The sequence below is a fragment of the Lytechinus variegatus genome, chromosome 1, assembly GCF_018143015.1.
Source record: "Lytechinus variegatus isolate NC3 chromosome 1, Lvar_3.0, whole genome shotgun sequence".
Taxonomy (NCBI): domain Eukaryota; kingdom Metazoa; phylum Echinodermata; class Echinoidea; order Temnopleuroida; family Toxopneustidae; genus Lytechinus; species Lytechinus variegatus.
This window is the reverse complement of record NC_054740.1, coordinates 13,574,436-13,596,100: the sequence shown is the minus strand read 5'-3', so window position 1 is coordinate 13,596,100 and position 21,665 is coordinate 13,574,436. Positions and strand designations below refer to the sequence as shown.

At 38.0% G+C, this 21,665-nt stretch overlaps 1 protein-coding gene across 1 annotated transcript; it reads right to left on the bottom strand.

Annotated features, from left to right (window-relative positions):
* Positions 1-2,111: 2,111 nt before the first annotated feature.
* Positions 2,112-20,052, bottom strand: LOC121406382. The gene is made up of 8 exons (XM_041597433.1): positions 19,966-20,052; positions 15,142-15,273; positions 14,606-14,752; positions 14,115-14,225; positions 12,207-12,312; positions 10,209-10,317; positions 6,631-6,688; positions 2,112-5,816 (listed from the first exon to the last, which is right to left on the bottom strand). The coding sequence occupies exons 2-8, from the start codon at positions 15,268-15,270 to the stop codon at positions 5,643-5,645; spliced, it is 834 nt and encodes a 277-aa protein (XP_041453367.1). The 5' UTR covers positions 15,271-15,273; positions 19,966-20,052; the 3' UTR covers positions 2,112-5,642.
* Between the last annotated feature and the right edge of the window lie 1,613 nt (positions 20,053-21,665).

Sequence of the window (21,665 nt, the reverse complement as noted above, 5' to 3'; positions counted from 1 at the left end):
AATGAAGGTTACAATAGCAACATCATACTACATCAAGACGAAACATGGTTAAACACTGAAAAGAAGACTTATCAATTCCCATTACCCGAAGACAAGACCCAAGATTGCCATGGAGTTCAAGGAAATGGAAAGAAATGGCCCAATGATATTTGCCACTTTGTTGGTAAAACTGGGGCATGAATGAATCCTACAGATAAGAATGTATAGAAATTTTCTTTCAAACCGGAAAAAAACTTCTCATTTCCCAAGTGCTTCTCAGGAACTTGCAACAGGTACTTCAAAGAACACTGACTGGATAGTTTTCCTGGTCTTGTGTACAGTCCGAGTCAAGACGGAGCTTACTGCAAATACTGTGTATTTTTAGGAGTGAGTGACAGCAACAATCACGCATAGAAAAGATCCCAGTGTCTAAACCCTTCCAAAATTGGTATAGAGGCCTCCACACTACTGTGATGACATACAGACAAAACCAAAAGGGGGAAAGGTGAGTAATTTGGCTTTCAAGGTCTCACAAAATCTTCTTTCAATGCGATCAAAAGGTAATTTTGATAAATAAAATAGCAGTGAGACACTTAGAAAAAAATCATTGACAAGCAAGAGGCTACATTCAATGCTCACTTGCATCTTCATCTAACAGATAGTGTGAGAAATTGGTGCCCTCTGTGGTCTATTTCAGCATTTGCATTTAAATCTTCATCAAGGTTATTCTGAAAACATTGTGCATCATCTTTGAAGGGTGCTTGTGTGAGGTTTTTCATAAAAGTGGCCTGTCAAAGACATAAGATTCTGGAATTGGTCCACTTAATTTCAGGTTTTGCTACAAGAATTAGTTCCCTGTAGAAAATGTGGAAAATTCAGAAGAGGTTATGAAAGACATCCCAAGTACAAGAGTCTTGCTTTGAAGCAATCAAGGATAACCTAAACCCTCATCTCTTCAATTAGAAATGGGCTCATCTCATACAAGATGAACAATGGAGAGAAGAAGATTATCAAAAACCAGATGATCTGTTTGATTTCAGACTGGATGACATCAACTATGGAGAGTTCAATCTCCACTTCCTAGTTTAGGCTACATATTATTGAACTCTCTGTAGCTTTTTCATTGCATTTTCAATTATTTATATAATTAAAGATCCTTGGGATGAACAATTTGATGTTTATTCACAGCAAAGGACTGAATGACTAGAGAGTATCTTTAATTTTTTATAATGAATTTGTTCTTGATGAGAAAGTCAACTATCCTTTCCACATCATTATCACTACGTAATAAAAGTTATTCACATTCAACAAAGGTTGTTGAAAGAATGAATAGATTAGGACCGTCTCACTCTGATGACACTTTCATAAGATTTTTGCAAAGAATTCAAGATTATAGATATCGACGACAGGGTTCAGGCGTTTTATCCAACCCCGACCTTTCACAAATATTTAACATGTGGTTCTATAGATAATATTGATAAACTAGCTTCTTCTGCTGCAGTAATGGCAGATTCCTTGCAAAGTTACCACGGCACATCCATTATGGCACAGCAACCTCAACACGTTTCTGAGGAATTCATCTGAAGTATGGAGTTATCATATAATTAATGATTAAGGTGAGACTCCTTCAAACAATCACCAATGCAAGAAAGCAAATATTAGCAGAAAATTGCCCACTTTTCCAGATATTAATATTCAGAGTAAAAGTGATTTTTAGGTTCCTAAACACAACATATCTAAGGAGGCAGTTACATGAGGATATTTATTTCTATCTGAGGGCAAATCTGCCAATGAAATCCTCTTGAATATAGTGATGTATGTTGCAAAGAGATACATCTTTGTAAAATCATAAGATATCACAATAACACCTAGCTTTAAATCTAAATCAGTATTAGCAGGTGTCAAATATTTCAAACTACCGCAGCACAAAAAAACAGTCTTATGTCACATAGGGAAATAAGTAGAGATTCATGTGAATCTTTCTGTAAGACCAGCATTTTCAATGATTCAACTGTAAAAAGAGAATTCCAATTCTTGCTATCGCCAATACGCAAGAACCCGGATCTGGCTATATCGCAGAGGGCGAGAGTGGGCCAGTTGGGGGCGGGGAAGGTAAGGGGAACAGGGGGGGGGCGGTGGGGGGATGGAGTGGGAACGGATGAAGTAAAAGAGCTCATGGGTGAAGAACTCGTGCTACTGAAAAGTCAGTGCAGTAGCATGACAGTCATCACCCGTGAGCTTTTGAACTGAAGCGTTGAATACCGGATGAAATCCTCATCCAGAGTAATTGTACTGGGAAGACTAACAAGTTGAGCCAGCGCGCAGAAGTGCAGCCTATCGACACCACCGTTCTGTCTTCTTGCATGGACACTGCATGCAAAATGTACTGTGTCCCTGCTGAAGAGAGAAGAGTGGCTTCCAAAGCGGAGATTTCTTGCCACTTCCAGGACTCAATCACTTCCGGTGCGGGCCTTATCCTTATCTTTCAAGTTTGTGTCCAAAAGATGTGCGAATGTAGAAGGTATGAATATAACATATAGCTCTCCCTTAAGAAATCTGAAAACATTTGACAAATATGCACAATTTCTGGGAGCTAGGATGGGTGTGCTCTTCTTTCTTTAATATAAAAGAAATCAGGAGCCTCTTCAATCAAGTAAGGAGCACAGGATATTTCACCAAAAGTTGTAGAACGTAGCAGAAGAGATCAAACCGAAGAAGAATGTTACTATTAAAAGTCACTAGAGGACAAAGGTCCTCTTCCAAACCAATGGAATAATTTTCTTAAAGTTCGCCAGAACAAACACAGCTTATGCCGCCATTTGTCAAATCACTTTATTGGGGAAAATGAAAATGAAATAAGTAGCAGTCAAGTTTTCATTACTTCTAAAGGATTTATGGAGGAATTGAGCATTCTCGTCAGCAGACAAATGTTTCAACTGGTGAGCAAGGCACTGATCACCATAATATTGTCCATAATCATGAAGAAAGCGACTCACAGATTTGGTTGCATATACATGGTACTCCATGCAGTAATATTCTCATATATATTCTATTGATCGTGATATAGATATGACAGAAATTCCCTTGCACTTTGGTAATAAACATGTCACTGTGCAATATGGACACCTCAAAATGTATCTTTCCATCTTTATTTTTTTGCACTTTTTTGATACCATTTGTAAGTGTTGTGGCTGGCCACATCAACAAACAGCTGTTAGATATTAAGGAAGAACTTAAGCTCAAGAGGACCGTATCTTCAATTTGGAAGTAAGATAAAAATAAAAAAGCACAGAAATCGAGTCTCTTCGATCCCAACTGGAAACTTGAACAGATACCCTGACCCGTCATCTCGATAGTCTGGAACAGTATTCTCAGAGAAATTACCTTCGTTTCCCTGGCATCAAAGAATCACTTGGAGAGAGTACAGATGACGTCATCATTAAGCTCGCAACGGATAAGTTGTAGATGAACCTGTGCAAAGATGACATTGATCGCAGTCCTGTGTTGGCCCAACCAAGGAAACCACCTTGGACGATAACAAGCCACGAGCAATCATCGTTAAGTTTGCGTCGCATAGGAAAAGTCGTGAAGTTAGATGGGAGACCGAAGTAGACTAGCGGGCAAACATATCTTGATGATTATTTGATTGATGTATTTAATAATAAACTTCATACCATTGGAGTTTTTTTTTAGACTTAAGCAAAACTTTTGACACTATTGAAAGAGGGGCCTACCATAAGAAACTATCAAACAGGAAATGAAGCCAATAAACCAAACTTGGAAATGGGCTGGAGATACTTGCCCAGGACATATAACCCCTGGAGGCCTTATGTACTCATTAAGATGAGTGCAATATTGTGCTCGAGCTGGGGTGAAGAGTATCTTGATCAAATTCTTTTCAGTATGCACGTGACTACATGTATAAATCAGATTTGGCATGTTTAAATAGTGAACTCTTAAATATTCGGATGAGTCTGCAGGTTTTATACATCACATCAGGTTGTGATTTTGTTTTATATTCTGCACATACAGGAAAGCTTACCTTCTTAATATTGATTTTCAAAAGTGTAGTTTATAAGCTGGATGCTGCAGTAGTACACAAGGTCACTTGGCTCAAACCGAATGGAATGCTCATTCAGATCATGGCTTAATGTGTTTTTATCACATATTATATAATGCATATATTAAAATGTAAAAATTCTCGCCTTCATAATTTCAATTCTATTATTTGTACAATAGTATATTAATGATTCTGATGTTATATCAAGGCATCATAAAGCTCTTGATATAGTACATTAAGCTTCATGGAAGGGTGAACATGAAGATGATCTGTTGTCTTCTAATTCAGCTTTGAAACTACATTGGTTAAAGAGTTGTTGGGTATCAATAGTATGGGATGAAGTCAATTCTCAATTTTTTTATATACCCAAACATTTCTCTTTATGGATATGATGCAACAAAGCAAGATGGTAAGAACAAGGTCAATATCATTTCTGATACAGTAGAAAAAAGCATTAATTATATAAGAGAAAATGTTATATACCTTACTCAAGGCTGTGCTTGTTCTAAAACCAACTTTACAAATAGGCTTTGTAAATGTGTCAAAGATAATAGAAAATGTGGCCCTGGTTGTAGATCAGGGAAAACTTATAAAAGGGGCTCAGGGCAATTTCACCCCTAAAATTCTCAAAAGAGCCCTGGAAAATCCCTATTCACTGCAGATATATGCAGTTTATGAAAAAACCCACAAAACAAAAACTTTTTTTTTGCCTGTTGTCGATGCAAACATTGAAAAAAAATGTTCCTGTTGTAAACATGCCAACACAATCTACACTGCCGTAATATACTTTGTGAGAGAATAGCACGTTCACCAGTAATATCATGACGTAACATTTGGTGATATGATGCTACATAAACCAAGCTCTTGAGGACTGCTTTCATCAAATCATTACATAGAGGTCGGGTGGTTCACTGGATAAGTCTCCAGACTTTGAACCAACCAGTCCGGGGTTCAAATCCCAACATGACACTGGCATTCTTTGGCAAGGCGTTTATCAAATTGGCCACTCTCCATCGAGGTGCAGTAAATGGGTACCCGGTATCATGGAATTCCTTGAATGCTCGAGCACCCGATCAGGGTAGCCGTGCTTAAGCGGGGGTGATACTACGCAGCCCTAAGAAACTTCATATTTTAAAGCGCTATCATAAATAGTGCATTTTACAATACAAAATATGTGATTGCACTTCTCTCTTACTCCATCAAACCCGTGGTGTAGTGGTTCTGACTCTCGCTTTCTAATCAGGTCGGGTGTTCAAATCCCACCGCAGCCTGGCATCCTATGGAAAGGCGTTAATCTACACTGCCACTCTCCACCCAGGTGCTAAAAGAGTACCTGGCAGGATGTGGACGTCGTTGTAGCTTGTCCAGTATTGTGTGTGCCTGAATTGTGACTGGCTGAAATACTCCCCAGGGAGTGGAGGATTTGCATACATTGTGTGCGAAAATGGCTGCTTGAATCCAATAATAAATAAATCTGTAAGAACTTAAATACATACACTGTATGTCTCAAGCGCATTAGAAATACCACATTACTATCATCATTATCAGCCATGGCTTATCCTCATTCTAACTCCATCCATCTTTGGCCCACCTTTAGATGACTTTAGGGTGGTTTCCTGTCATCTTTGATATCACTTGCAGAAGCAGCATTCGCTCTCCTGAGTAGCCATTCAGTAAGTAACTGTTTACATCGGATTTCAGGTGAAAGGTCAGGCAAATCCCCCTCTTCTTTGTTTCCCTGGTAAGGAAGATGAGACTCGGCAAATGAGATGATTTCCTACAAAAAACAATTATAGAAAGATAGATGGACAAACAAGACACAAAGTAAGAGGGAAAGAAAGAAAGAGTGATAGGGGGAGGAGGTGGTAGAGAAGCGGAGAGAGCGTAACAAGAGGGAGAGAGCAAAAAATATTTAGCATGATCCTCTGGCAAATGATATCACTTTATTTTTTTATTGGGAAAGTGATGTGGAGGTTGTTTACATATCTTAATTTCAATAACTGAAAATTCAATATATAATCACACTGTAAGGAAAATATATTAGAAAGACACAACAGGAATTAAAGGGGTACTCTGGGCTGAAAATAATATAATCTAAATCCAATATACAATGAGGAGAAATGCTGGAAATTTCATCAATAGCTGATAGAAATGATTAAGTAATTTGATTTAAATGTTTGGCAATTTTTTTTCTTTTAAGTTCAAATGTAGTTTGTTATAATGAATACCCATGTATTTAATAAACTTTTCCATCAATAAAAGAGAAATTTCTCTTTGGAGGGGGTAGTCAGTCATAAAGAGAGAAGTTTAGGTACATGTTCATTTTATAAAAAAAATAAGGTATCTCTTAAGCCTATATAACAATGCAAACGTATAGCATAAAATAAAATTTTGTCATAGAATTTTATAAAGCATCATGAAAATGTACATATTCTGTTCTCCCCTACCCATATTTCATTCACTTTCTTTCCTCCTCTTGTCTTTGTTCTTCTTTTTTTCTTCTTTATATTAATCTCCCCCACCCTTATTCATCCGCAATAAGGGGCAGCGCCACTCTGCCCCCTTCCCATGACCTGCCTTGTGGTCCTTACCATTCCATTGGGCTTTTGAGCCATCTCCTCCAATTTATCATGTAAGTAATCAAGAGTGCTGCAAAAGAACAAGGAAGGTGAAAGAAGATAGTTACTTTCCAATTCATAACTCTGGGGCATTTGTATATATGTATTTTCAGTCAAACAAATAGAAATGCATTCCTACATATGGTAAATGGTGGTGATTTTTTACCCGCTAAGAATGCATGAATGCTTGTAAGCAAGCAACCAGAACTAAAGGGCCTCTCCGAGGGTAATGAGGATAAATGCCTTACTAAAGGGCAATAGCGCACCCCTGGGAACCAAACCCAGGTCACCGGAATCAGAAACCCCACACTACCGACTGAGATTATTACACCTCATATGTACCAGCCACCCCAAAACCAACAATCCGTCAACAGGAGAGGTTCTCTGCAAATTACCCAAATTGTAATTTGGTTTTCAAAAAGGACACATTAGGAAAGCAGTTATCTTAAAGAGGAAGTCTTCTTCTTTATAATGTCAACTTATAAGAGTTTCTTGAACAATTTTTTTCCTGGACCACTTGAAAACTTCATTGAGATTGTGCAGTGTGCACACAACATCTCATGCTTAAGTGAAGCCCGCACTTCAAACACTGTTTTCTCCTTGTGTTTTGAAACTCTCCCTGAATTTCTTCCACTTTGAATCAAAGGTTTGTGCGGGTCATCAATTATCAATTTTGACAGGTTTTCTGAAGATTAGGATGAGCTTTTTATTAAAGCTCAATGAAAATCCCAAAATTCATTTTGGGCAACTTATTTGTGGTTTTGGGGGTGGCAATTCTCATAATTCTCTTAATCATATAGTTTTCCATCCTCGATGGTGTTTCAAAAACTGTAACTTTTCCTGTTCGACTTGAAGGACTATGTGAAAGTCAGCCATACAGAGATACATGTATATCATTTAGCTAAATATAGGGAACACCAATCGCTGGTAAAATCATTCATAACTCATTAACAACTTTGTGAAACACCCACCTTGTCCAAAATTAGCTGAATAGATGAAAAAAAAGTTTGTGATCCATTGTGATGGTACCGTATACAAATAGTGAAAGGCCTGAGTGCCATGGTGCGAGATTTCGCATAAGGTGAAAGATGCTCTATATAGAGTGTCTCTTTCTTTTACCAAATACGAAATGTCGCACCATTGCACAAATAAAAATATTCGCTATTTGTGTTGTATAACGCCTCAGAAGTGAAAACACAAATATTCGATTTGTTCCCTATGTTAATCTATTAATATAAGAATTATTGAAAGCAAAAGGCAAAATACCTCCAATGCACATCTGCGGTGCATGCACATTTTAGCTAGAAACGTGTATTGCACCTGCAATTGCTAAGCGTAATACTAAATCCTAATGTTCATAGTGACGTCACCTTGTTCCCGATTGTGCAACGGTACAATATGGAAGGTAGGTACATTTTGCTGGTACATGTGCAACAGTACAAATATTTGACATTCAGCCTACCATTTGCTCATATACAACAAGCTAAGTAGGCGTTGTATGATAGAAGATAACAGGCTGCTCAATCCCAGATACATAGGTATTGTTACATGGATTTCTATTGCTTTTCTGGTTTCGTCACACTCTAATCTATATCCTATAAGAGCTCAAGACAGAATGACAATTTATATTTTATTTAACAAATATGAGAGCAGACATTGCTGAAGAGGAAAAACATCAATCGCAGAAGTGAAAAAGGTTAATTCATTCTGAGCTGAGGTAGCACGTCCATCAACCAATATTCAGGCAGGGCTTTGGAGCTCAAATTATCATAGTTTAATTTGATTGGTATTTCACATTCACAAAGATACTACCGCAATATTTACAGACACTGCAATACATACATACAATAACACAGGAACAATGGATAAAATATACATATACACACAGCGTTCTCGCCAGAAAAAAATTCACCCATGTCGGGGACTTGTGCTGCCACTCCTGGGGGGTGGGTGCGGGAGGGGGGTTCACCCCTCCCTTGCGGAGCGCGGAAGCGACGGCCTTTTCATCAAATAGAGACGCTAAGGAAGCCCCATTGTGGCGTATTTTTAAGCCCACACAAATGCACATAAATGCACAGATACTTGCCGTTCAGTCCAAAGAAAGAGAAGTGCAGCTTTCCAGCTTATGAATTGTAAATATTTTCGAGAAAAGGGAAATCACGAAATGCATTCAACTTCGGAACAAAACAGCGTTCATGATTGAGGGTCATGTGATATGTAATGGAGTTGGTCAATAGAGTCGAGACGCGTCATCCAACTTAATTCGCTGAGCTAGCTGAGCGCATGGCTTTCGTGCACATACACAAATGCAAAATATATCACGGACACTTCCTAGTGATTTACGACTGTGTGTTCCAACACCAAACAACGTAATGGCGTGTAGATCGACATGTAAGTTTTGTGTGAGTCTGTGATCTGACGTTTCACCATGGAGCATAGCCGATGTGATGTGCGGGGCAAACGGGGGAATAGGCAACAGAACGACCGTACCGTGCCGTCATATGCCCACAATAGCAGCCGCGAGCTAGCTGGGCGCCTTGCCACTTTCCTAGCTGTAGTAGGCCTGTAAGAGGTCTTAAAGAGAAATTCCAGTAGTTGCAGTTAACACTGATTTCATGAGAAAGTCTGTAAAACAAGGCTTAATTGCCAGTATATCATCGAGGATCTAGATCTGGTACAGTTACATTAACTGGACTTTGTGAAATCTTGAAATCTACGCTGAAAAATGTTCACACCGAAAATCCCAACACAGATAAGCGCACGTGGGACAATGTATAATTATTGCTTAGGGCGTCGGGCCCAACGCCCTACCCGAATCCCGTGCTTATTTGCTGATTTCTCAGCAATTACACAATTTCTTCCAGAATCCTTTGGCACATGCGTTTTATTTATACAAACAGACACTTTAGTGGTCATTTCATTGGATTCTGTACGAACTCATTTTGATATCGTTACCAAAACTAAGCATTTACCTTTAAGTTGGTGGGACTTCGGCGCAACCGATAAATGAAGTTGATATCACTAAGATGAGTTCATGGAGTGTATTATTTTTTTCTGAATATTTCCATTTAATTTTTCCACGCATGTCGCTGAAATTTTACGCATGGTTCCACTTGGTCTCCATTTCCGCACGCATGGTGTTTGAACCATGTGTATTATACACTGGCGAGAACGCTGTATGTAAATGGTAGTCCCCAGTCAAAAATAACAAAGATCCTCAAGGATGTACACAGCAATGCACGCATGATTCGGGGAGGTCTGTATGTGACTGGAGCTGCAGAATTTGTGTACAGTGGTGCTAAAATGTTAGTGAACCCCATCAGAAAATCAACATATTTAAGTGTTCAAATTCTGCCATATTTTAGGTACTGAATTGTGGAGTCAGGTGATGAAATATTACATTTAATAAAGTTAGTTTCTGTGGGCTCGCTTAAAATTGTGGTCTTGTTGTCTACATTCACTCTGCATGGGGGAGTGCATTTTCTGATGGGGTTCACTAACTTTTTAGCACTACTGTATATGGCATATTGACAAAGGGTTTCCCCTTGTACCTTTGCGATGAAGGGTTCTTTGACAGATGATGTAGGAGATGTTGTTGGAGAACACAAGCATCTGTTTGGATTCCGACATCGGTTGCACTATCAAAATTTACAACATCACCTGTACGAAAAGATGCAAAGACACTCAGATATTACAACGTGGATTTGTTTTGCTACCGACATTAATGTGACTCGCTACACCAAAAACCAACAATACTGTAAGTCACCAGGAAGGTTCTCTCAAAATAGAAATATGTCCTGTCTAGGACGGGTGTGTAAAAATAAGTTTTGTCTTCATGACCCACCCTGCTCCCCCACCCTTCAAAAAAAAAGAATATATGGAGAGTTTTATTCCAAAAGGAGCTAAATCCACTGTTTTTCTGTAAATCAGGGTTACTTTAATTCACCACTTTCCCATATCCAAAGCTGTTTCAATTTGATCAATACAGGTAATGATAGTGCTATCATAGAATCAAATCATATTTTTTAAAAATCTTTCATTCAATATTAATTTTTAAGAATCGTTTCAAATTTTATTTTTTCATGAATTTAGCTCCTTTTGGAATAAAACCTCATCATCTGATGTCCATCCATTCAAATTTATTAAAAAGAAACAAAATATTTCATTTTTTGACTTTTCAATGTTGAAGGAGCTAAATAAACAAAAATAAACATTCTAAATAGTAAACTTATGTTATTCTTATCAAAGTTTGCAGGGATGGTTTGAACCTCTATCCACAGCATGTACCTACAAATTTGAATATATATTATGTACAGTGGTAAAATTAATTAATTTTAAATGACTCAGTAGTGGATTTTGGAATAAAACTTTTTAAGGTTCAGCTCCTTTTGGAATAAAACTCAAAACTGCAATCAATTTTTACCAATCTTCCCATTTTTTTTTCAAATGCGATGTGGTGCATTTGATTCCCAATGCCTATTAAAGATACATATATTTATATAAAAAAAAATCAATATTGGTCAAAACTGGATTTAGCCCCTTTTGGAATCAAGCTCTTCATATAATTTGTAGAGAAAACAAGTGGAATGCCTCTGGCAGTCCCACCTGCATTACGCACATCAACATTATAGCAGCAGCGCTGACTTTGAAAATAACATGCAATGTTGGTCCCGTGTATAGGAGAGTCACAACCTATGCACATTAAAACCAATACACTATTCGTCAGAGTAGGGTCTTCATCCGGTGTATTGCACCTGTTCGTCCAAGCCAAATTTAGGTCAAGTACCCTATGCGTTTATGCCTGGAGGGCCCTGCATCTTATACATCCAGATCCAGCAAGGTGAATTTTTTTAGGGGAATATTTTTCCAGAGAGAAGAAACATCAATTCATTGTAAAATCATAAGTTGTTGACCTTGACAAGTAAACTTGTATTTCGTTTCTTATTTGTGATTCAATAACTATCTCATATGAGTACCATTCACGTTCAGTGATCTGAAATGATACACACCTGAAATTATACTCATATTATGTCTGATACTTGTTAAACAGTATATCCAAGTTTTAATACGATATCTTGAATGATAATTTCAAAATTATAGATCTTCAAAAACTTGAAATCCCAGTTTTTTTTTCAAAGTTGGCATCAGTCCATTGACCCCTAAATTAGTTAACATTCACCTGGTGAACTGAAATTACATCCATTCATTTGCTGATACTTGATAACCATCATATGGAAGTTTTATGAAATAAGGATTTATAGTCTTTACTTCCATTTTATTATTAGGAATCATGGATAAAATTTGAAAACAGAATGGCGCACCGCATAGAATGCCTTCATCGCGCATCCTGTAAAATACCATCATGTGGGAGCAAAAACCTTTTTTTCTGCTTGTCAAATTTTTAGGAGATGGAATGCTCTTCATGTATAAGTGATTTTTTTTCTTCCTTTTTTTTCAGGGAATTTCACACCTTGTAAAAGTCAGACTCTGGATTGGCGTCTGATTAGGGTGGGCTTGGTTTGGAAGAGAAGTGTGCAGTGGTCAATTACCTGTATACGATCTTTCGTTCATCCTTGCTAGGGCTTGTGAAGTGAGAGCTTTGATCCTGAGAAGGGATTCTCTTCTTGCCTTGGCATGGGCACACTCTACTGCATCCTAAAGATGAAAAAACACTCTGTGGTTACCGACAAAAGAACCTTGGATCAGGGGGCATTTCACAAGAGTGACTTGCATTCACACTTAAATTGCCGGATGCTTGCAGTATAAAACTAGGCATCACCGCATTGATCAAGTTATGCTATTGGAGGACGTACACTAATGAGCATTAAAAAGATCATGCATTGTACATCATGTGCATGTAAGCATTTAAGCTAGGCCTGAGTCATGTCAGAATTTTTTGTTCCGGAATCGCCGGTGTTGCGCTAGTCTGAATCTGGTATCCCGATAGAGGAATTTATACGATATTGATTTCATTTTAAAACAAACATTTATAGAAAAACTAGAAAAATATTATGAAAAGATGGGAAAAAAACTTGCTGATGGTTACGTGGCCATTTTGTTGTCTTTGTTAGTAGCTAAACTATGAGACGCATATAAGTCTACCCTCTACATGCGTCTCATAGCTTAGCTACTAACAAAGAAAACAAGATGGCCACGTAAACATCTGCAATGTTTCCCCGTCTTCTCATCATATTTTTCTTGGTGGTCCTGAAATGTAACAAAAGAAACCTGGGTTATGATTGGTAAAACTGACTAAAACATACTTGATAATTATGTTAAGATATTTAGAAGAACATATTAAATTATTTGTTATGTAGTACATTGTCTTATTTGAATACTGGAATGGAAAAAACAAAAAACGGTACCCGCACACATCGGATGGAATACGATACTCCACTTGTTTTGACCCAGGCCTTATTTCTTTAACCACTTTGTGCTGCACTCAACCCAGTTGAGGTGAATGGGTACCTGGCAGGAATTTATTCCTTGAAATGCACCGAGCACTGGAAGACTGCTTGAGATCAAGCCGGGATAATAATATCCAAGTCCTTTGGATGCACAGAGAGACGTTATTCATAATGTGATAAGCGCTACACTAGATAAGCACATTTCCAAATCCCACTTCACTCTTCGTGAAACATCCCCCTCTGAGAGCAAAAAGGTCTGTGGTTCAAGAAACCATAGGGTGAGTTGAGCTGTGTAAGAAATGTCTGTTCAAGTTCTGAGAGTTTTAATGCTTCTATTGCTGAATTTGATAGTGCCACTGAAGATGATGAGATGAAAGAATATTTGTAAAGCAAGGTCTAATTCTTCCTGCATTCTGATTTTGGACCCAATAACAACATCTTTGGCTTTGAAAAAAATTGTTCATCAGCATTGCTCCAAACATTAACAGATATTGTCAACAGAAATCTTCAATCGGGCTGGTGTTTCATACAGCTGTTCGTAAGAGTGACTTTAAGAATGACTGGTGATCTATCTTGTGGTAAATGGTATACACCGAAATGTTCATTGGCAATGGTTTAGCGTATAAAAAAGGAACACCAGTCGTTCTTGAAGTCACACTTAACTCACCAACAGCTACATGAAAACCCTCAAGGTGAGGTAAAAGATGCTATGAAGCAGGCAATTGTGCATCACCCATGACTGAAGTACAACCTCGGGAGCTACCATCTCCTATAAATTTAAATAAAGTTTCTTGAAATACTTGTTGAGAGCCAACAGTACTGTACATTATCACAATGTTTGGTTCCATGTAAAATCATGTCAGATTAAAAAAAAAATAAAAAAATCTAAAAACAATTGCTCGTCAACACTATTCAAATAGTGTTCAGCATCACCGTTTATGAGAAATCCCTTTTTTCTATATTCCCAATAGAGATAAGAAGGGGAGGGTAAAAATAGACACTGTGCCAATAATTAAAAACGTGGTCAATCGAAATAAAAAGATGGCCAACCTGAAGAAGCATTTCTGATCCTCCTAATCCATCAGGGGTCGGTAGAACTGTATAGCTATCCAGTACCAAAGAATAAATCTCTCCACTAAGGTAGGGATTCTGAAGCAAAATCTGAAAGGGAATATCAATCACAAAATTATTTTACTGCAAACTTCCAGATTTTGGTGGAGTTTCGTTGGTTTAATTTGATAATGCCACTTTGTTTTGTTTTAATACTAGAGGGGAGTTAGATGCCATTCTAGGTGTTAAAATCTTTCCATTGATGTGAAAATGCCAGTTCTTGTGATTGTTTCCTTAAATAGTCATTGTCAAATGACTATGACTTGGTCAGTTTATGAAGTAAAGAAAAACTTGAGAAAAAATGTGGGTCGGATGTACAAAAAGGTTGATTATTTTATGGCATTGCCCCATAGTAATAGTGATAAACTTTGTAATAAGGGTGCCTCATTTTGGAGAGGTCTCACATTATTTACAGATGGTTTCAATTTTACCTTTAGGAGCATTCTTTTGGAGTGTTTTAGATCTGCAAAGGTCACAGGACTAGGTCCAGGGCATGCACCAGCCTGACTGCTAATGATCTCAAGACCTCGATTGAATTTAGTCACCACGTCGACCTTGGTTTCTAGTTTCTTGTAAACCTACGTAATTAATGACAAATAACATATTTTTTTTCAAACAGGTAAATCAATTGACCTTAAAACATATTAAATACCTGGTAATCAGTATGAAAACAAGATAAATTAAATTGGGCAAACCTAGGCATGACCTTTTGTCTCCATCTGTGTGCACTTCCTATAGCTATTATCAAAATTGGTATGGAATGTCAACCGCAGAACTGTTAGTTTCATGTATGGCCTGGGCTTACAAATTAAAAACCAGAGAAGTGAGACATGTTTATATTTTTACAGGGATGACAAAATGAATTGAGCTTTTTAAATATGTAAAATTTTATTTCATAACAAAACTTGAATTTGTTAATTGTGTACCCGAACAACAGAGACTAAAGTATTTGAAAGTTAGTTTTTACCCCTTCAAAGTATTCTGCCCACTTCATGGCCCTTTGGAATGCTTCTTGGTTCCAGTGTGCAGCAGCATCGGTCTTGGCAGTCTGTACTAATCCAAGGAAAGTCTTTACATTTCTCATCACCTCATTCATCTTCTGCAAGAAAGGTAAATGAAACAAATATGTGTGAAAGTGCACGACACAGACAAGCACAATTAAAGTCATCAAGTCAAACATTTTTCATTGAGGGCGCTGTCATGCTGTGCCGATGGGGAGAAAAGTGTTCCCTGAAATTCTTCAATTTGAAGAGTGGTTTTCGAGTTTGAATGCTGTTTTTAACATTATCATCTTCATTATTGAACTCCTGATAATCTATCGAACTGACTTTTATATGCTGTTATGGAGTAGACTGTATTAAGATGAAATATGTGCAAGTTTCCTGCCTTCACTTTTTTGTATTTGCCTATGCATTAGTACATACTGTGCACTGTGATACCGGTACGTGGTTTCATTCGTCATGCATGGATTCATCGCAAGCATGTCTAGACCGGCCCGTGTCGATACACAGGTATACAAGTGAGAAGCTCCGGGCATTACGTAATAATGTCAGTGAACCTCTCAGCAATGAAGTAAAAACTGTTATTAGTGATTTCGGTATAACAAGGCATCAAGGACGTCATGGGGGGTAGAAATATTCGTCATACTATTAAAGTATTATCATCAAATCGTGACAAAACTAAATCAAGAAACAAACACTGTGTCAATGAAAAGAATTTGACTCATGTCATCTTCGAACGCAATTCTACTGAATTTGTACTACCAACTGTTTTTCTTTGCAACTTACGGTCAATTAATAACAAATTAGTTGAACTAGACATCATTCTAAATCAGCAAAGAATAGCTTTGTGTGCTGTTACAGAGACTTGGCTGACTGCCGACCAACCTGAGAGCTCTTTTTCTATTGACGGATACAAAGCATTTACCAACTTGTATAGAATTGAGCGAGAAGGGGGTGGGGTGGCCATGTATGTGAAACCCCAATTCAACCCTCAATACATCGATGGACTACCTGAACCCGGTCATCTTGAGGTCTCCTGGGTCAAGTTGAGACCTCATCACCTTCCCGTTCAGTGCACTGTATATGTGTCGCAGCGGTCTACTCTCCACCGATGATCATGGTGAAGAACTCATTCAGTTCCTTTTACGGTGTATGGACATACTGAGGACTAAATATCAGTCAGCAGGATTCATCATCCTAGGTGATTTCAACTGCCTGAGTATTCAACAGCTAGTCTCTGGAAATGATATGAGGCAGATAGTCAATCTACCAACTCGAGGCGATGCTGTTCTGGACAAAGTTCTGACTAATTTTGCCAACTTGTATTCCAAGCCCCAAATCCTGTCACCCATAGGCTCTTTGGATCACAACTGTGTAATCTGGTAAAATATTTCCCATCAGGCAACAATCACAGGCATCAGCTATTTTTTTTTAATCACCTGGCTGTTCTTTTTTGTCTTGATCTCTAAAGGGCCGTCTGCACCATCCCGAGTTTTCAACTTAGCCCGCTATTTCTGATCCAGCAAAATTATCCCGATCTGAAAAATCTCGAGATTGTAATGCAGACGCAATTATCACGCTAGTTCGTAGGATTAATCTCGAGATTGCAATCCCAAGTCAACTCGGGTTTATTTGCAAAATAGTGCGCTATTTTACGAATTATCCCGCTAATTCGTAGGTGCAGACGCACTCGGGATTGGAGTTGGGTTAATTTATTCATGACGTCAGTCCATAATGCAATTCGCGTTCCATTTCCGCCTTGGTCAAAACATAAACACATCGCGATCGTGAACGCATGCGAAAGTCAACTTTATCGCGAATAGCGTTCATCAATTCCCCAATCAGCAACGATGGTGTCCCCCCAGTGAACGGATTTTGGGAGAGACCAGACCGATGTCGGAGGCGCTCATTATCGACGATGGTCATAGTCAATAACAATACTGACAGCAGTGTCATCTTATTCCATTGCAAAATGTGAGCAAATAGCATTTCTTTCCTCCTCTCTCCCCCCCCCCCCCGTCGTTGCCTCCTTCTCCGCCATCTTATTAAACGAAGAATACTTCACTCGCTTATAATTATAGCGCAGCTGAGCTAAGAGGATTGTTGCATAACACCAGTCGAATTCGGCAAAAGTGCTAGTGAAAAGAGTACATGTACTTGATATATCGCGGGAGGTTATTCAAAAGCGCGGGCTGTTGAAAGTCCAAGATCGAAAGTGCGCATGCTTGGAATATCGGGCTTGTTGCCTCGCTTGAGCAAGAATCGCTCTTCTTGCGATGGTGGAGACTGGGTTTCTTGAATCTCAAGATTAATCGCGAAGAGGGCTGATCGGGCTAAAATCTCGAGATTGAGCAACCTCGGGATGGTGCAGCACCGCCTTAAAGGCCACCACACTCCTTATGACCAGGCTGGTCTACGACTGGTCTGCGACTTAGTGATGAAAGATGAATCGCAAGGCAGTCATAAGCCTTGACACCAAACATCTTGCAATCTGACTACTCTTGCTGTCTGCAACTCAAACGTTTGCTATTTGCCATAGTAGGCTATAAACTAAGAAAATGACCCTTACTCCTATACTACTGCATATGTGCGTTGCATAATGTACACATCGCGACTCTGTGGTCTGTAAGGCGGATTGAGCTTGCGATCCAGTTGTAAGGATTCGACATGTCAATTTTAAAGGGGAAGTTCACCCTGAAGAAAAGTTTGTTGTAAAAATAGCAGATAAAATAATTAAAAATATTGCCGAAGGTTTGAGGAAAATCCATTATTAGAATTCAAATTTTTGGATTTGTGACGTCATAAACGAGCAGCTGCCCCATATGTCATGTATGTTATGTAATATAAAATGCATGAATTTCAAATTTTGTATGGTTCTGATGACTTAATTTTGTTTTCTATTCATGATCGGGTGTGACATGATTTGTATATTGATAAACAAAAGGTACAGTAAAAACCATTTTCAATTTTCTGAGAAAATTAGATTTCATAATTTTTTACCGTTTGCTACGTAGGATAGGAATGGTGCTCGCATGTGACGTCACAAATCAAATAATTGAAATTCTATTAACTTTTTAATTCTTTGAATTTTTCTCAAACCTTCGGCAAAATTTTCAATTATTTTTTCTGTTATTTTAACAACAAACTTTTTGTCAGGGTGAACTTCTATGGAAGCTTAAAAGTGCCACCGAGATGTTGAGATAATTATCTCGGGAAGTCGACATCTTGATAGCAAAAGATAAGATGACGAGATCCCAGATCTCATCATGTCGACATCTTTTAGAAGAGATGATGAGATGACAAGATCCCGAATCTCATCATGTCGACATCTTTTAGAAGAGATGTTGAGATGACAAGATCCCGTATCTCATCATGTCAACATCTTTTAGAATGGATGTTGAGATGACAAGATCCCGGATCTCATCATGTCAACATCTTTTAGAATGGATGTTGAGATGACAAGATCCCGGATCTCATCATGTCAACATCTTTTAGAAGAGATGATGAGATGACAAGATCCTGGATCTCGTCATGTCGTCATCTTTTAGAAGAGATGATGAGATGACAAGATCCCGGATCTCATCAACATCGTGTAGAAGAGATGAGATGACAAGATCCAGGATCTCATCATGTCAACATCGTGTAGAAGAGATGACAAGATCCAGGATCTCATCATGTCAACATCTTGTAGAAGAGATGATCAGATGACAAGATCTTCGATCCATGATCATGTCATCTAATCATCTCTTCTTAAAGATGTAGACATGACGAGATCCAAGATCTTGTCATCTCATCATGTTAACATGATGAGTTCGGGATCTTGTCATCTCATCTCTTCTACAAGATGTCAACATGATGAGATCCGGGATCTTGTCATCTCGTCATCTGTTCTACAAGATGTCAACATGATGAGATCCGGGATCTTGTCATCTCATCATCTCTTCTACAAAAGATGTCAACATGATGAGAACAGGGATCTTGTCATCTCATCATCTCTTCTACAAGATGTCATCATGATGAGATCCGGGATCTTGTCATCTCATCATCTCTTCAACACGATGTTGATGAGATCCGGGATCTTGTCATCTCAACATCTCTTCTAAAAGATGTCAACATGATGAAATAAGGGATCTTGTCATCTCATCATCTCTTCTACAAGATGTCAACATGATGAGATCCGGGATCTTGTCATCTCATCATCTCTTCTACAAGATGTCAACATGATGAGATCCGGGATCTTGTCATCTCATCATCTCTTCTACAAGATGTCAACATGATGAGATCCGGGATCTTGTCATCTCTTCTAAAAGATGTCGACATGATGAGATCTGGGATCTCGTCATCTAACTTATGACTTATCTTTTGCTATCAAGATGTCGACTTCCCGAGATAATTATCTCAACATCTCGGTGGCACTTTTAAGCTTCCATAGAACTTCCCCTTTAACATTTTAACGAATCATTCATACAGTAACTAATGGCCTCGACGATCGACCGGAGAATTGAGAACCAAGGGGCTCTCTTTACCGCCGAGGCCACCGCAGCTCCGGCGGAGCGGGTCTGCCTCCTCAGCCATGTCAGCTGAAGTACGGCACTGAACCGTACCGTTTACACTGGGAGCTCAGCTCCGGCCCGCTTCGCTAGCGCTAGCTCCTGAGTTTTTATAGGCACTGTACCGGTAGTGTTGTACTGTTGACTGTTGTTACTTACTTTGTGAGTTTGTCAGCGTTTGTAACTTATTAAAAAAGTTAGAGAGGAACTGGTACAGATTATCAGAAAGACTATAATTACCAAGCCATGCCTTGTTTGTTACTAAATTTCTCTGATACGGTAGTTCGACCAAACCAAAGTTGCAATCGCATATCCATGTCGACAAACACTGTAAGGGTTTACAGACATACACAGTATTGTTTGCACTAAAAGCTAGCTTTCATATATATTACTGAGGACTGCTTGATACATGTAAGGGAGGGGAGTGCGACTTTTGGGAAAGCTGCTAAAGCTATGGTCTTGGTTATGAGTTATCTATAGAATAAAGCCTTTTAATGTTGTGTGACTCTAAAAATCCTGTCTGAAGTCTGGTTCTTGTTCAGGTATTCTACCCCTTTCATTGGCGTTGTCAGCAGGATTGGATGTTACTGGACAAGGAAGATTTTTATGATTGTTTTTTGATTGTTTGATGGTTCATTGCATTGTGATTTGTGTAGTCCCATCCCTGGTGCTGCACTGACAGTACACAGTACAGTAGTGTGTGTGCAGATATATGTGACTGTATCACTACTATTCATGCACATACATGTGTGTATAGCCATACACACTCAAGGTTAGTGTTGTCTATGAATGATCATATCATTACTCTTTCAGTCTTTGCTGTGCTATTTCCAATTGACTCATGAGTGTGAAATTAAGTTTGAAATTGTGCCAGTCATTCTAGAATCTGAATCTAGATCTTAAGTTAAGTCAACCAACCTAGTTACATAAAGTAAAATAAATTAGCAAAGTATAATCTCAATCATTCACTCTCATTTTTCTAGCTCCTCACTTCTTGTTGAAAGTTCTCCAGACCTTTGACCTTTTCTTATTCTTTCTTCCCTTTTGTTCTTTCCCCTTTGTTTTTCTGCGCCGCCAAATTAGGTGACTGAACGATAGGTCTGTTGTTAGACGGTCAATAATTTGTTATGTTTTATGTTAATTAGAATATAATTCAGTGAGTGAAAACTGAAGTGAGTAAAGAAAGTAAATAACAAGTGTAACTTGCTCTGGATATACAAATCAAGCAAATCCTGGGTTATAGGGCCTAGTAACAGATCTAACATCTATTACACAATTAATGGATAGGGAAAATAAACAGGTTAAAAGAATTGAATAAGGAAAGAAACAGACTCTTAGTACAAAAGATTTTGAAATATAAACATTTATTACTAATACTTGAGACTTACGCATAAATTAAACTAAATAAATAAGACTAATCAGTCAAATCGAACACATGAATAAGTAAACAAATAAAAAAAAAATAAATAAATAAAAAATAAAAAAATAAAATAATAATAAATAAATACAGGTAAATAAAGACACACCAACAAACTCTTCACTCTGGATCTTATAGATAATCTTAAATATAAACACATGGAGTAATGCATAAACAGTAAAAGATTTATTTGAGACATAACCAACAACAACAAAATAAAATAAAAATAAATAAATAAAAAATAAAAATAAAAAAATATTTATTCAATTTAACATTGAATATTGGGTTTTGCTACATTCTTACCATGGATCGAAGTACATATTTGAATCACTTTACTGCAGAATACATTGGGAGGTTGTGTGAGTTGAATCATATTGATGTGATTAAAGTAAAAACAAAAGAAGAAAGAATCAATTGCTTAAGTCAGTTACCACAGATGATTGAAGAGACTACTCCATCTAGTGCTCAGCCCAGTCAGACAGGTATGAGTGCTGAAGATTTGGCTCGCTTGATGAAGGAGATG